Raw genomic sequence first — 15243 nt, 5'->3', positions numbered from 1 at the left:
GTTTCTCCTGATTCACACACCCATAAATACAAAGGATTTGATGTGAGCACTCTGGATTTGTTCCTGTTTTGTTGCGTGATGCCTTTGCATGAATAACAAAACATCATTATTACTTTTATTGGCAAGTCATCCCCTCCTGGTGCACCCACAGAGTCCCTGCCAATACCCCACTAATATGACAGCCACAGATCTCCAACAGGTTCACTGATCACAAAGCAAGATGGGAATCATCCTTTTCTTGCTTGTAAAAAAACCTCCCATAAGCTGCCTGACTAAATTATGTTTCATTTATACACAACCACAAAGCTGATTCTTCCAGCTCCAACACCCTGAGCAGGAACATTCCTGGAATTTACAAACTAAATCCTGAAAAAAGACAAATGTGCCTGAGCCCCCCCTTTTCTCCAGGTACCACCTGACCTCCTGAAAGATGGAAATGGGGATTTTTTCCCCCCCTTCTCCCTACAGCTTTAGGCCATCACTGTAGCAACGTTACTACATGGGACTTCTCAACAACTCCTTGCAGTTGGTTCTGTCCTGGGCACTTCCCAGCTCCACAAACATGGGCAGGCTGCCAGGGGAAGCGTGTGCCAGCGCCCTGCCAGGCACTCATCCCCTCTGAAAGCATCCCTGGGCTCCCACAGAGCTGTACTGGGCAGCTGCAAACTGAAGACGAAAAGAAATTGAAGCCAGGAGCAAGATCCATGTTAACAGCCAGAGGACTAGTGCAGAAAAAAACCCAGGGATTGTGCACTTCTTGTAATACCAGGCCCAATTTCACAGGGGACGTGTCCTGATTTAGGGAAACGTGGAAATACAAGTGTTGGGCAAGAGGAGAACAAAGGGAGATGGATAACTCGTGCCAGTGCTGTACTTGCTCAGCAGTGACAACATGGGACAGGGAAAACCTCCTGGTGACACAGAGCTGAATGTCACTCACTGCAGAGGAAAGGGCCAGGGAAGTGCTGTCACACAGGAGGAAGGAGCACCCCAGAGAGGGGATGCACACCCAGAGTGTCCCTGGAGCTGCACACGCAGCTCCTCTCACCCCAGAGCTGCCTGAAGGAGCAGCTGGATGGAGCACCTCCCCTGCCAGGACTAGCACTGCCCTGGGACAGTCACAAGAGGCCTAGAAACAATGATCTACAAGATGACTTTCAAATAATTTCTATCAGAACCCAAAGATTTGCCCAGGAGGTGCAATCAGTATCTGAACAGAAACTCTTTTTCATTGTATTCAGTGCCTAGGACAGGCCTGATTCATTAATGCCCTTTGCAGAGAGCTGAACCAGCATGACCCAGCTCAAGGAGCAGCTGGAAGCCAGAGCCAGGCTCTGTTCTCAGCCCTGCCACTGCCTCAGCCTGACCTGAGCAACACAAAGCAGGGGCTGCTCTGGGCATCAGCTGCCCCAGGTGCTGCTTTCTGCACTCACCAAATCATGATCCCTGTGCTGAATGAGCCTCCAGAAGCTGTGCTGGCTAAACTCCAACACCATCCCTTGTTTACTACTCATGGCCACAAGGAGGTCACTTGGTCTGGTCAGCTGGACAAGAGCAGACTGAGGGGAGCCCTCACTGCAGTTCCAGGTTCCTTGTGAGGGGAAGAACAGGGCCAGCTCTGACCCTTCTGTGCATGACCAGGGACAAGAGCCAGGGCACGGCTGGGGCTGGGCCAGGGCAGCTCAGGCTGGAGCTCAGGGCAAGGTTCTTCCCCCAGAGGGTGCTGGCACTGCCCAGGCTCCCCAGGGAATGGGCACGGCCCCGAGGCTGCCAGAGCTCCAGGAGCCTTTGGACAGCGCTGCCAGGGATGCCCAGGGTGGGCTTGTTGGGGGGTCTGGGCAGGGACAGGGGCTGGGCTGGGTGATCCTGGTGGGTCCCCCCCAGTTCAGGATATTCTGTGATTCTGAGAAAGAAATTACCAAAAGCAGGGAGAGGAGTTATAGGGCTGGAGACCTGCTTCCCTAAATACCTCAGCACAGCACATCAGAGAGCTCAGCCTCTCAGCCTTTCTGCCAGAAGGTCTTACAGGAAAATTCCTGCTGCTGAAATGAGCCCTTGCTTTCATCCCCTGGGGAAGTGCTGCTGGCATGTGACTGTAATGCACGAAGGCCAGAGCAGAACTGATAAAAGGAAAATTCCCCTGTGAGCCGAGCATGTGCCAGCCCTGCACGTGCTGCCAGAGCTGGGATGAATCCGGCTCAGGAGAAGGCAGCCAGTGCAGCAGGACATCCCAGATCAGAGTGCCAGCAGAAAGGCAGGCTGTCCTACTACTCAGGGGCTGAAGGAAACACAATCAATACAAACCCAATATTTTGTGCCCCAGTATTTCCCCCATGAGCCATGTTTAATGCACCAGCAGGACACTGCCTGTGTCTGCAAGAACACCCCGAGCCTGGGAGCAGCCAGAGGGGACACTCAGATTTCAGAGCATGGCTAAGGGGACAGCCAGGCAAGGCTGCAGCTCAACCACCTCCAAAGACTGTGTCAGCTGCAAAATGAAGCTGGACTCAAAGAGGAATCCAGCCTCAGCAGCCCCAACTCTCCTCCTGACTCAGCAGGATGAAGGAGATCTCCCTGAATGCTCTGAAGAGATGCTGTTTCCTTTGGCTAAAGAAGGATTAAGGCCATGGCTGCTGCAGAGCTCTGCTGTGTCTCCCACCAAACCTCCTCCGAGTGGGACACAGCTTCCTGGCCCTCCTTCCTGATGGAGTTACCTGGCAAAGGAGGCCAGAAAAAGAGAAATTGTCAAGGGGACTTTATTAAGCTCCATTAGAGCCCAACAAACCTGAATTAAGACACCCTCAGAACCTTAAAACCCCTGAAGCAGCAAAGCCATAAAAGAAGCTTTTCCCTGGAAGGGCTGTCCAGCCCTTCACAGGCTGCTCAGGGCAGTGGTGGAGTCCCCAGCGCCAGAGGGGCTGGAAAGCCACATGGATGTGGCACTTGGGGACAGGGATTCATGCTGGCCTGGGCAGTGCTGGGGGAATGACTGGACTCGATGATCTTAAAGGCCTTTTCCAACTTTAACCACCCTGCAATTCTATGAATTTGTATTTACCATGTCCATTTTGGAGATGTGCAAGAAGTGGTGCCTTGGGCAACCACTCCCCCAACCCTGCTGTGAGCACAAAACAAACTGAAGGTGCCTGAGCTTCCAAGCCCACAGGACTGGACAGCACACCCTGAAAGCCACCATGTCACACAGGGAACCCTGGCACTTCAGGGATCCCAAAAAAGGCTGGTGGCTGAGCCTGCAGCTCTCAGAGCACTACAGAACCATTAACTGAGGGGTGGTGGTGGTTCTAGATCCTTCTTGGAGTCATTGTGGAGGTGCTCCTTGTACTGGGGAGCACCTTGTACTGGAAATTGGATGTTATTTATGTGAAGAGCTACATGGAATGGCATCAGAAAAGGTGACATAAGGAAAAGCTTCTTCTTTACACAAACAGCAGCACTTTTTGGTGTGTTCTGTGACTGATCCTGGCATTGAGTGGTTCAGTCACTGGCTCAGAAATGGAGCAAGTCTGCTACAAGTTGCAACTGGACTATATCCAACTGGCACCTTGGAGCTCTTGCAGTAGCAGCAATATACCCAAACATTGCTTTGAAATCTAATTCCAGTTATATCTTTCCAATAACATTATTTCCCAGCCTTCCTGACCATAAAACTTCCCAGCATCATAAATCAGCCAGAATTATTGCAGTGATTTTCTGCCAGCTCCAAAGGAGCACAGCACCCAGACCCCTGCATTTCTGCAGCCATGGTTCTACGTGAGCCCTTACAAGGAACTTTCCAATCTTGGAAACATTAATGAATTGTTAATCAACTAAGCCCCATTTCTAAGCTAAATAGAGGGAATAACCCCACATTACTGGGTTCTCATCCTAACATCCAACAATCAGCAGGATCTCTCCCAGCTGCTGCCCTGGAGAAAGCTTTTTCCCTTCCACAGCCCACACATATTGATCCAGAGACCTGAATTTTTCTTGTTTTCCCTTCCATTAACAACAACCTCATTCCATCCTCCCACTTAGCTTTGCCCTCAGATTCCCACCAACTCCTTAAGCCAGAGCTCAGGAGCCATTTCCCTTTGGCCTTGCCATGCTGCAGAGATCACACCCTGTGCCAGGCAGGCACATCTGGCAAAAAAGCATCTCCTATTCATCACAAGCCCAGTGAAATCCCCTTCCTGCAAGAAAATCCAAATACAATGTCCTTTTATAGCCCTGATCTTGTTTCTGCTTTATACACTAACTTTAGAACAAGCTTTAAACAAAGAGATTTGTACCTGACACAGAAATAAATGAGCAAAACGTGTTCAGCCCTTCCAGGAGAGCTGTCAGGGCTACCCAGCCCTGGGGTTTGAAGGGATGCAGGAGGAAGGCATTGGAGAGGAGGAAAAGCACAAAATAGTCAAAGTAAATTATAAAATGCACCAAGGTTTTTGTTTTCTGATCCCAGCTGGCAGCAGCACGCTCAGAGGGGGGCACAGGAGCAGGGAAGCGCCTGAATGACAAACTGCACCCACTTGGGGATGTCACAAAATCCCGTCCCTTACTCTGAGCCAAGGAACAATTCAGTTATCATCTGCAAAGGAAGATAATTTCTTTGGATAACAAATATATTCTCCTTCCCCACCCCTCTGAGACTTATATATTAAAGCCTTGCAAGAACCTATTATGAGCATAACATCTGGAAGCTGCAGAAATGTGACCAAAGCATTCAGAGAACAGAACTGAGAATTTACTTTTTCTTAACAGGAAAGCTCACTGCCCAGGTAGGGCTGGACAGAGATTCACCAAAATCACTGCAATGCAAGGACCATACTCCTGAAAGCACAGGGACTTGCCTGGAGAGCTTTACAGCTGCTCCATGGGAAGTGAGCACAGCACATGCTTTTACATCAGATCAAAAAAAGGTGCAAAACCAGCAACATGAGCTGACCCACACCTCCACCACCTCCTTGCTTAATTTCATCTGTTTATCAAGGCACTGTTGTGAATAAATGAGTTTGGTGGGAAAGACTGGAGATCAGGACAGGAGAGTCCAACTAAACCACCTGCAATTAATTTTAGGGGTTTTTTAAGCAATACCTTTGAAGTCAATGACTCCCAAGCTCCTGCTGCTTGGAGGGTTTATAGAAGCTGTTATAACCTTCAACCTCCTGGCAGATGGGAGCAAATAAGCAATTACAGAGGTGCTGCAGATGGGAAAAGGAAAAATCAGATCATTAAGCATTCATGGGTGCCAATCCATGTGATTTTGTAGGCACGTGATGACCCAACTGTTCCACAGCTCTCTGAGCAATTGGCATTCAGGTCTGGGAATCTGGGAGCAGCCACAGGCTGTGCCTTTCCCCCAGCTCACAGAGGCAGAGCTCTGAACTCTGCACAAACAGGATTTAATCACGATGAACGTGCCCAGGATGGTCCCTGCCTGCAGAAATCCCAGCAGAGCCTCTCAGGAGCAGTGAGGCTGCAGCCTCTCCCCAACCATCTGCAAACACAGAGCCCGAGGCCCCCACAGGAGCTGCAGCCATGTCTCAGGAGCTTTGCTCTACAACAGCAAATAAACTCAGTGATTTATTTTTAGGGGTTGTTTTCTGCTTGTTCAAACAACCTAACTTTAGGGCTGACCTGGATAAGACTCAAATTAGATATTCAAACATGCATTATCATCATCTTTTCCAAGTAGGAGCCCACCTTCCTTACCTTACTCCTCTGGCCTTTCCAAAGGAGAAGCACAAGTAAAACACCAAGTCAAAGGTGCAGTTTTATCTTAAAAAAAAGTGCATAAAGAGTTTTGCTGCTTCTCTGTTATTTTACCTCCCGAATATTGCCCTGGAAGCAAATCTAGGTTTTGAAAGATGCTGGGAATCCAGAAGCCTGACTCTGGAATTCAGCTTTCCCTCTGGTTTATCTGCACGTGGCAATGGATGCTCCACTTGTGCCAAGAGCACAGACACCCAGCACAGGTAACTTCTCTGGAAGCAATTTCTTCCAGAGAGAAGATGCTTCCAGACTGCTCCTACAGGAGCAATCACAAGCTCTGAAGCCCCCCATGAATCAGTCTGAGCTTCAAAAAGGGATATCACACAGAGAAATTCCGCCCCACTGTGCACTGAGGTGGAGATGTTTATCTAGACACACAAAAGCCATAACACAGGTCACACCAAACAGCCTCCCCGCCTCCAAAATGCTCCCAGGCAGTTCAGGCTGGCCACGATGGGGGAAACTGCAAAGGCCACAAGGATTAACCTCAGAGCAGCCAACTTTCTGCCTTTCCAAAGTCAAAAGACAGACTGGCCTGGTGTACAAAGGGATTACTTTGAAGAACAGGAACTGGAGGAAAGATATTTCAAGTATTCAGAGGTTGGAGTGTTTTTTTTTTTCCATGACACAAAGCAGATTGAGCCCCTTTTGTATCATTTTGATACTTCCCTGCTGCAGAAATCCTGCTTCCTCAGCTGTTACTGGGCACTGACAGACTGCAGATGCTGCACAGCAAGCCTGATTCTTCCATTTAAACCCAGAGAAGCAGCATTTTTCAAGTTCCTTTCATAGTCAGCTTAATTTGCTGGAACTTCAGAGCATGATCAGGATGAGGGATGGGATCCTTTTAGCAGCACATATTCTTCAAGACCTGTCTTGCTAGAGGAGAGGAAAGTACAGCCTTGACATGCCAGCTCAGTACCTCCAGCAAGCACTTGGAAATGGAATTTCAGGGCTGCTACCTGACTGCATCAGGGGGAGAGAAAGAAAAGACAGCAATTGTAAAAAAAAAATCCTTGCTCTTGTCTCGTGTAAGTGGCAACCAGGAAATGGTGTGAACCCAGTGCAGAAGTGTCCAGTCTGTGCCAGACAGGCTCCATCCAGGGCTGCCAGACACCAGGCTGGAGACAGGGATCTTGGCCTGCCTCCAGCAGAGCCCAGCACCCAGATCCCTCCTGCCAGAGGAGGCAAAGATACCCCCAAACCTCAGCAGCCCCTACATAAACACTGACCATGTCTTGGCACTGCACCCACACAGCACAAGGGGTCACCTGGTCACCCCTCTGCCTGCTGAAGTGAAGAGTCAGCTCCATCAGAATAACTGGATGGCAGGATGGTTTCAAGCAAATTCCCCAGACACATCCAACCCAGGAGGCAGCAGCATAAATCCATTTCCATTCTGAGACAACAACATCCTGCTGAAACCCCAAACAACTCCTCCTGGTAATGGTTTGTATTTCTCTTCCCCGTAAGTGCTCCAGAGGGTGAGCTGCCCACTGCCCACGCTGTGGTTCACCAAAGCAGAGCTCAGCTCTGAGGCTTTCAGCCATTTCCTCAACCCCTCAGCAGCTGAACCCCAGCCCCATGAAATCCTGCCTGTCCCCTCCTCTCCCCAGTGACTGAACCCTTCAGAGCTGCCAGTGGCTCAAGGCACCAAGAGCACCTTGGAGAGGCTGGAGCTGCCCTTCCAAACCTCTCCTAGCCAAGGTCACAATGAACAAGGGTTTTAGCAACAGTTTTGTTCCATAATTTACTTCAGAACAAGCATTTTCTCAGGCTGTTTTCTGAGCACTTCAGGAAAAAACACAACCCTGCATCCAATTTTTCTACATTTCAAGCTGTCAGCTCTGTGCCCTATGAATTTTAAGCACTGTGAGGCAGACACACCAAATGAAGGGGATACCTGTGACCCATTATAAACCACTGAAAACAACATTAAACACTGCAATGAATAACCTATTTGCAAACCTGGTTCAGTCCTAAAGCTCACTGCATGATCTGGAATGATTTCAAAGCCAAGTGTGCTTCTGTTGACACATAGGGACACACCAGGATGGCAAAAAATTGCCATTTTTTCACAATAGGTGAAAATCTCTTGATTTGTGAGAGGACTTGAAAGCAAAGACTGAGAAAGGAATTAAAGGGCACATGTAAAGAAGACAAGAAGGAATGAGTGTGGAGCAAAAACAGTGCAAAGAAACTGAGAAATCTCAAGGATTGGATGTGTTAGAAAGGGAAAAGAGACTTACAGACTGGCAGACACAGCCAGGTGGGGAAAAAAAAGGGAAAATATGTTGTGTATTATCTAGACAGAAATGTAAGAGTGAAGAAACATTGACAAGCAAATTCTCAGGATATTACTTTTATGCTCCAACACAAGGAACTGGCCACAACAGCACTTGGGCTCCAGAGACCCCTGATCCCTCCTAGTGCCCATCACCACACTCAGCCCATGTTAAGTTCTGAACCCAGCAAAGGAGCTGAAAAACATTTACTGTGTCCCAGTTTATGTGAGGAACATCAAGAGCCCAGGAAATGCCCATGGGATTTTCTTTCATCCCTTCTGTAATCTCTATATTGAGTGTCTTTAGGATCCCATAGGGGAAAACACTGCTCTGTTCTCTCTGGCAGTGCTTTCCAAGTGCTCTCCTCTGGAGCTGCCTCCTTCAGGCAGGAAATTCCTCCCCTCTCCTCCCACACACCCTTAGAGCACATTGTCTGGGTACCTGTGGTCAGGTTTAATAGTTTAAGAAAGCAACTGCCCCCATGTTCCCAGTTCCCTCCCTGTATTTGAGGTTCAGTAATCAATCTCAGGAGCCCACCAGCTCCAACCCAAGTTGTGCAGTTCTGCAGTGGCAGTTTTAAACAACATCCATGCACACACTTCTCCTCCTGATAGGGGTAAAAAGCCTCCTATCATTAGTTACCTGTCTTAGCTGAGGAATAAGAATTCATCTTCCTTAACTGCTGGAACTGATTCCAAAGCACCTGCACCATAAAACCTCAGAGTGTCCCCAGGAGGTTCTGTTATTGCCCAAGACTGAACCCCAGGGTTTCATAACCACAATGCAGGAAAAGGAGCTGCAGCCTGGGAAGGGAGCTGTCAGCACCATGGGAGCAAATTGTCCATGTCAAGGACAGCACTTTGTCATTGGAGCAGCATTTCCACCTCATATTTGAGCTTTTTATTCCTCAGATGTTGCATCACATGCTGGAAGTTGGGCTATGAGGTGTCAGTTCTACCACTGCACCACCAGCCAGCCCCCTCCACCCCTTGGAGCCAAACCTCGGTCCTGACCCAGGGGACATCACCTTTATTAGGCCCTAAAACCCTCACTGAGCTCAGATATTTTCTGTGCAGTCTTCCCTGTTTTCCCTCCCTGCCTTTGTGGACCATGGAGCAAAAGATGACATTGCACAAGGGACCTCAGCTCTTCTCCACAGCAGCAGTGCTGGAAACAGACCTTCCCATGCTGCCACTTTACCTTGGGAGAACTAAACACAGCCCCAAAAGGCAGAGGTGCTATTTCCACTCTCCTTTCCTTGCAGCACATTCCTCAGTCATTCCCACTGCTGCACTACCACATTACGCTGATGAGAATTTAAATGTTCATTAATTCTGTCAGCTTGTCAATCTTTCCTTAACGAATTCAAGCAAGGGAAAGAACAGTGGCTTCATGACTCCTCTCAGGAAAAATAGTTGTTGAAAATTTCACAGGAGACAAGAAAGAAATTTCTATTGCCTGCAGTGAGCCTCTTGCCAAACATCAGACTTGCACCTTGCAGTGCAGAAGTGGAAGTTTCTCAGAGCTAAGATAGCAAAATCCAATTAAGGAGGAGGCATTGAGCATCTAAGTAACAGGGTAAGCACCAAACCCTGTCTGTTACCAATTAGTATGAGAAAAGGACAGAATTAAGAAGCAGCTGCCCTCAACCAAGATGGGATGACAAGGGTTTTGCTTTAAGGCTCCTCTCCATGTTAGAGTAACAAACCAAACAGAAAAACAAATCAACCCCCAAAACCTACTGGTGTCTTTATTAATCATTTCTGACTCCACACATGAGCATACTGCAGATTCAGCTTCTGTATCCTGCCAGCTTGGCCAGCACTTAATTGCTGGGTGTGTAATTAAAATGCTGTGTCACCACCATGGAGCAGCAGCACCATGTCCCTGTGCCTGCTGAAGGCAGCCAGCAGCTCCCCAGACAACCTGAGGAGGAATATCAGATCTCACAGCACAGCACTAACTTGCCTCAAAGTGTTTTACACGGCTAGATCAGGCCATCAATCCCAAATCTGATTCCTCTTTTAGCAGGCTGGAGCGGGGGAAGCACCACAGGGTTTGTTCCCAGGCAAGAGCTCCTCACCTCCCAGCCACACTTACAGGCTAAAAGCACCAACAGTCAGAAAAGGAACATGATCTTCTCAAGTTCTCAAAATCTGTCACAAGTTTTTCCTTATGGTGTGTTGGGAGCTTTGCATCATTTCTTTTCTGCCCTGATTGCACAGGAACACAAAGGGACAAAATCCTCCCAAGCAATGCTGCCACACTGGGCTCAGCCTCCAAACAGAAGCTCCTGGAGATGCTCTGGGGCATCCACCACGTCCTCAGGTGGCTGTGGGCACGTCCCACCTCCTTGCTTGACCCCCTGTACAGGACAGTGTGACCTGTGCATCCCTTCCAGGCACTGCATGCAGCTCTGCCATCCTGCCTGTGCCAGGGCTTTGTCCCAGGGCAGACACAGGACAAACAAATTCTTTGTGCCTTCTTGAAGAACAGATCAGTGTCTGGTGGCAGAGACAGGAGGCAGGATTGGCAGGTTTTTACTAAAAGTTGCCTGAGTGAGCTGGAGCTGCAGCCAAACCTCACAGGCACAGCAAATCCTCCACGGTTTACTCTCCCTGCAATCCCAGAGTCAAACCCAGAGTGCAGAGAGCAAATGTGATCTTCTGAGAGCAGAACAACTGAGATCTGCCTCTCAGGGACTCTCCCAGCCTCTTCATCCCTGGGTAAAGGTAAAGCCAGGCTTTAAGGAGCTCAGCAGCAGCCCACGAGTGACCAGCTGCCTGTTTTTCCTTCTCCAAGAGCCTGGAGTGTGAGCACCCTGCACATGGCACAGGCTGCAGACACAGGAGAATCCATCAGACACAGAGATGGAAAGGGCAGAATTTGCTTCTCCTACACTGCTGCTTTTATCCCCCCTTTCCAGAGGGCCAGAGCTGGAAACAAAGGAAAGGCAGAAGGGACAAACTGCTGAAATAAGCCAACTGCCCAAAATGAAACACTGAGCCACATCTGTAGAGTCAGCAAGAAAACTGCGTGCAAGAAAACCCAGCTACTTGACACATCAAGTGCTGAGGTGAGATAATAAGTTTGAGGAGAAAACTAAACAATAAAAAGAGAAATGAAAAGATGCCCTGATGAAATATCTATAAATATCCTTTGACAGCAGCTCCTCAGGAGAGGCTGAAATGCTCAGGGTGGGATTGCTGGGGTGCCTGTGCAGGGACAGGAGTAAAGATCCTTGTGGGTCCCTTCCAGCTCGGGATATTCTGTGATTCTGAACAGCTCAACCCACTCTTCTCCCAAAGCCTTAAGAATTCCCAGATAGTTCTGTAATAATTATTTACTCCCTAGAAATTTTAGTTTTCAAACAGCTTTGCTGAGACAACCATAGCAAACCAAAGAAGGGGTGGGCTGTACGTGGGAGGGCTAAAGGTCAGGACAATTATTTATGGAAGGTTTATGCCTTTGTTGCAGGGCTTGATGTGTCATTTTTCTTGCAACTACACCTCAGAGGTATTATTTTCCTAAACACAAATCTCCTTTCCTTCCCTCAAACTCCACAACGTTTCTGACTAAAATTAAGTTAGCATTTAACAAAAGCAAAGCACTGTAATTTTAGAACCATATCACTTCAAGTTGTTTTATTTTTATGCTCGTAGGAGAAAGAAAACCTTTAGTTCCTATGAGCCTTTTGTCATGACAAACCACAACGATAATTACTAGGAAGCTGCTCTTGCTAAAACCTCCCAATCCGGCTGTCACTGGGAAGCCAGACAAACATTCCCAAAATAACAACTAAATAATTGATATTACTGGAGTCACAGAACACAATACCTTGAACAAATACCCACCAGCCAGCCCCTGTCACTGTCACCTCTCCCTAGCTGTGTGACCTGTATGATTCCTGCTCTGAGAGCAAGGTGGGAGGATATTCATGTAATTATTAACCAAAGGCTATCAACAGTCTGTGCAGAGACCCACAAAGACATTCTTAGTCTGACTGTGCTTTAACCACAGGAGGATTTTAAGTACCTAATCTAATCTGTTGAAATTCCCTTGTTAGTAGAAATGGGCAATCTAAGAATTTATTTTGTCCTTCCAAATGCAGACGTTCAGAGTAATTCTGAACCTTTACATGGTTCAGAGCAATTTTGTCTTTTCCCCAGTCTTAATTATATTCTCACTTCGAAAAATCTTTATCTAACCACAATTTAGATGATTATTTAATGACTAGAACAGCATTCTGTACCTTTCCAGGGAAAACACAGTGCTCACATCATCCCTGTGCCAGCCTGGAACCCCTGAACAAGCATTTCAGTCTGTGGCATAGAATGCATTTTAGAGAAGGAAGAAACATCCTATTTATCCACTCTGCCCTTAATCCTCTTCAAGTCCTCCCCATTCAGGGATGCAGAAATGAGCAGAGTGATGGCTAATGGCCCATGGCTCGTTGCTGAATGGGTGATGAGCATCCAGAGACCCCAAAGCCAACACAGCAGCAGAGCAGCTTTGCAGAAAGGGACAACACAGGACCAACGGTGACCCTGCTCCTCCTTACCTCGGATCCTGCACACCCGCAGGTGGGAGCTTGCAAATTTAGTAGTAGAATAAAAAAAAAAAAAAAGTTTGGCAAAAATTACAGCAATGTTAGAGAAGGAAGGAAGGGAAAGAGCAAAATGTGCTGCCAGCAGGACAGGAGAGCACATATTTAGCATGACACAGGCTCTGGTAGAGGCAGAGATATCAGCTGGGAACAAGTAACAAAACACAAATGCTCTTTATCAGTGGATAAGAAGCCTCTTGAGATATTCAGATAAAAGAGAAGCTCCCCTCTGCTGTTCTGCTTTGTGTCTCCATGGGACAGAGCTTGTCACAAAAATGAAATCCTGAAATGAGCCCAGGTGATGGGCTGTGAAAGGGAGCAGGATCAAGGCACCTGTGAGACACTCGAGGAACCAGCTCAGCTGTCTCAGCACCAGCGACTGCTCAGGAGGAGCCGGCACAAAGGAGCTCCAGCCTTTCCTGCAGCGAAGGCTCCCCTGAAGCATGCACTGGCCCAACGACAAAAATGTGATATTTCTGTGCACTTAAACAGACAGACTGAGTGCAAATTAGGGGGTTTATTTTTTTGAGAGCTGCATTTCAAAGCACTCTTTTCAAGCAGGGCTTCAAGAACACAGTGATGGAGACAACGAAGGCGGTGCTTGCTTGAGACAAAGGGCGACTCAATTCTGTCTCAACAGAAAACTCTCCAAGTAAAAAGGGATTCCAAAGGAAAATGCCAGCAGTAATTTATTTCTAAAGCTCACTGGGGTTTCAGATGGAATGCTAACAGAGTGCTCAGCACACACCCTGTCCTTGTGTCTGCAAAAACACACCCTTCCAGTAAGGTAAGGCTGTCAAAGTGTATGGGTACCTGGGGGTTTGGAGGATTATAAAGATGAGAACATTCTCCATTAGAGGACAGAATTCCTCTTACTGCTCAAACTTTGAAGAGCTTTGAAATACTGTGAGCCATTTCCTAATATAAGAATCCATAAGGGAAAAAAAAATCCAAAGTGTAGGCCAACAGAAAGAAACGTCATCTTTCATGCCCTGGTCACCTCCTGGTATTAAACCATTATGAGAGGCCTCAAGAGGCCACAAACACTCATGTTCCTTCTGCAGAAATTCTGCACAAATCCCCACAGCAGGTTAAGTTTGTATAATTCCTCAGTGCCTCCTCCCCCAAATGCTGCTTGCAGAGCAGTACTAGTGTCCCAGGATCCCTGTTATCCTGAGGGATCTGTCCCAGCCCAGGGATAGGTCTCAGATCTGGTGGATGCACCAGCACAGAATCCTAGAGCAGACTGGGTTGGGAGGGACCTCAGAGCCCATCCTGTCCCACCCCGTGCCATGGGCAGGGTCTCCTTGCCCAGGCCACGCTGCCCAGAGCCCCGTGCACCAGGCAGGATGCCCAGGGCCCCGTGCACCAGGCAGGATGCCCAGGACAAAGCCCTACCTGGCCCCTCCGCCGCCCAGCACCAGCGCGATGGCGTTGCCCGTCAGGACCCGGGCCAGGCGGGAGAAGTCGGAGTGACGGTCTGGGGCCTTCTGGAACACACGTTCATACATCTCCACCTGCAGAGGAGAGCCAGGCACGGTCACTGCATGGCCAGGGCAGTCAGCAGCAGCCTGCTAAAAGATGCTGCAAAGATAAGGAGATTGGAGCTTCTCTCTTGTGAGGAAATGCTGGGGGAGCTGGAGCTGCTCAGCCTGCAGAAGACAAGGTGAGAGGGGCCCTCACCCCTGTGTGTCCCTGTGTGCAGGGAGGGCTCAGGGCAGGGACCAGGCTGTGCTCTGTGGGGCCCAGCAATGGCACCAGAGGAACAGGCAGGAGGTGATGCCCAGGAGCTCCACCTGGACAGGAGGAAGAATTTCTTTCCTGTGCAGTCACCAAGCACAGGACAGAGACCAGAGAGGCTCCGAAATCTCCCTCACTAGAAATACTCCAAGTTTGTCTGGACACAATCCCAGTGACTGCTCCAAGGGACTGTGTTGAGCAGGGAGGTGGAACTGAAGGAGTTTCAGTGGTCCCTTCCAGCCTGAAGCTGTCAGTGATTCTGTGTTACTACAACTCTTCTTCAAAGGAGCAAAGGGTTGTGAACCACCCAAACAGTTCTAGCGGACAGTGGCCTCTCTGAGTCTTTTATAGCTCCTGGGGGTATTACAGAATTTCCTTTAGAGCTCCTTCTCTTCCTTGACAAGGATTTCAAGTTCTTGGGAAGCATCCTAGACTGCCTCTGCCTCATGTTTAGCACAGCTTAGGGAAGGACAGGGATGCTCCCAACAAAAAGAACTCTACTATGGCCTGTACACACTTTTCACTGGGACTCTGAGACAGTGATTACTCTTTCAAGATATCAAAAAGCCAAGTCTGCATCCATAAAGAAAACCTGGCCCCCTTATCCCTCTTCCCTAAATCCAATTGAGGCCAAACAGACTTAGAGTGTGGTCTCATATTTCAGTGGGACTCCTCTGAGAAAGATCCTTTGTTAATAATAGAATGGGTTTTTCTTCCTTAAAGGTCTCCAAAACCAGTTTTTACAATTATGGAGATGATAGCTCAAATTATAATGAGAGCCAGAATGAGACTGCTGACTATGGCAGGCCAAGACTTTGTAATTATCTATTTACCTTTGAA

General features: G+C 48.3%; 1 protein-coding gene across 1 annotated transcript in view; it reads right to left on the bottom strand.

Annotated features, from left to right (window-relative positions):
* PNPLA7 (patatin like phospholipase domain containing 7) overlaps positions 1-15243 on the bottom strand; it is a 120483-nt gene that overhangs the window by 31432 nt on the left and 73808 nt on the right. Inside the window, exon 23 of the mRNA XM_041475190.1 lies at positions 14062-14180. Within this exon, the coding sequence (XP_041331124.1) occupies positions 14062-14180 (119 nt within the window). The remainder of the gene's footprint in view (positions 1-14061; positions 14181-15243) is intronic.

Source organism: Pyrgilauda ruficollis, unplaced genomic scaffold, assembly GCF_017590135.1.
Source record: "Pyrgilauda ruficollis isolate IOZ18807 unplaced genomic scaffold, ASM1759013v1 scaffold34, whole genome shotgun sequence".
Lineage (NCBI taxonomy): Eukaryota > Metazoa > Chordata > Aves > Passeriformes > Passeridae > Pyrgilauda > Pyrgilauda ruficollis.
The sequence above is the reverse complement of the archived record's forward strand: the minus strand, read 5'-3'. Positions and strand labels throughout refer to the sequence as shown.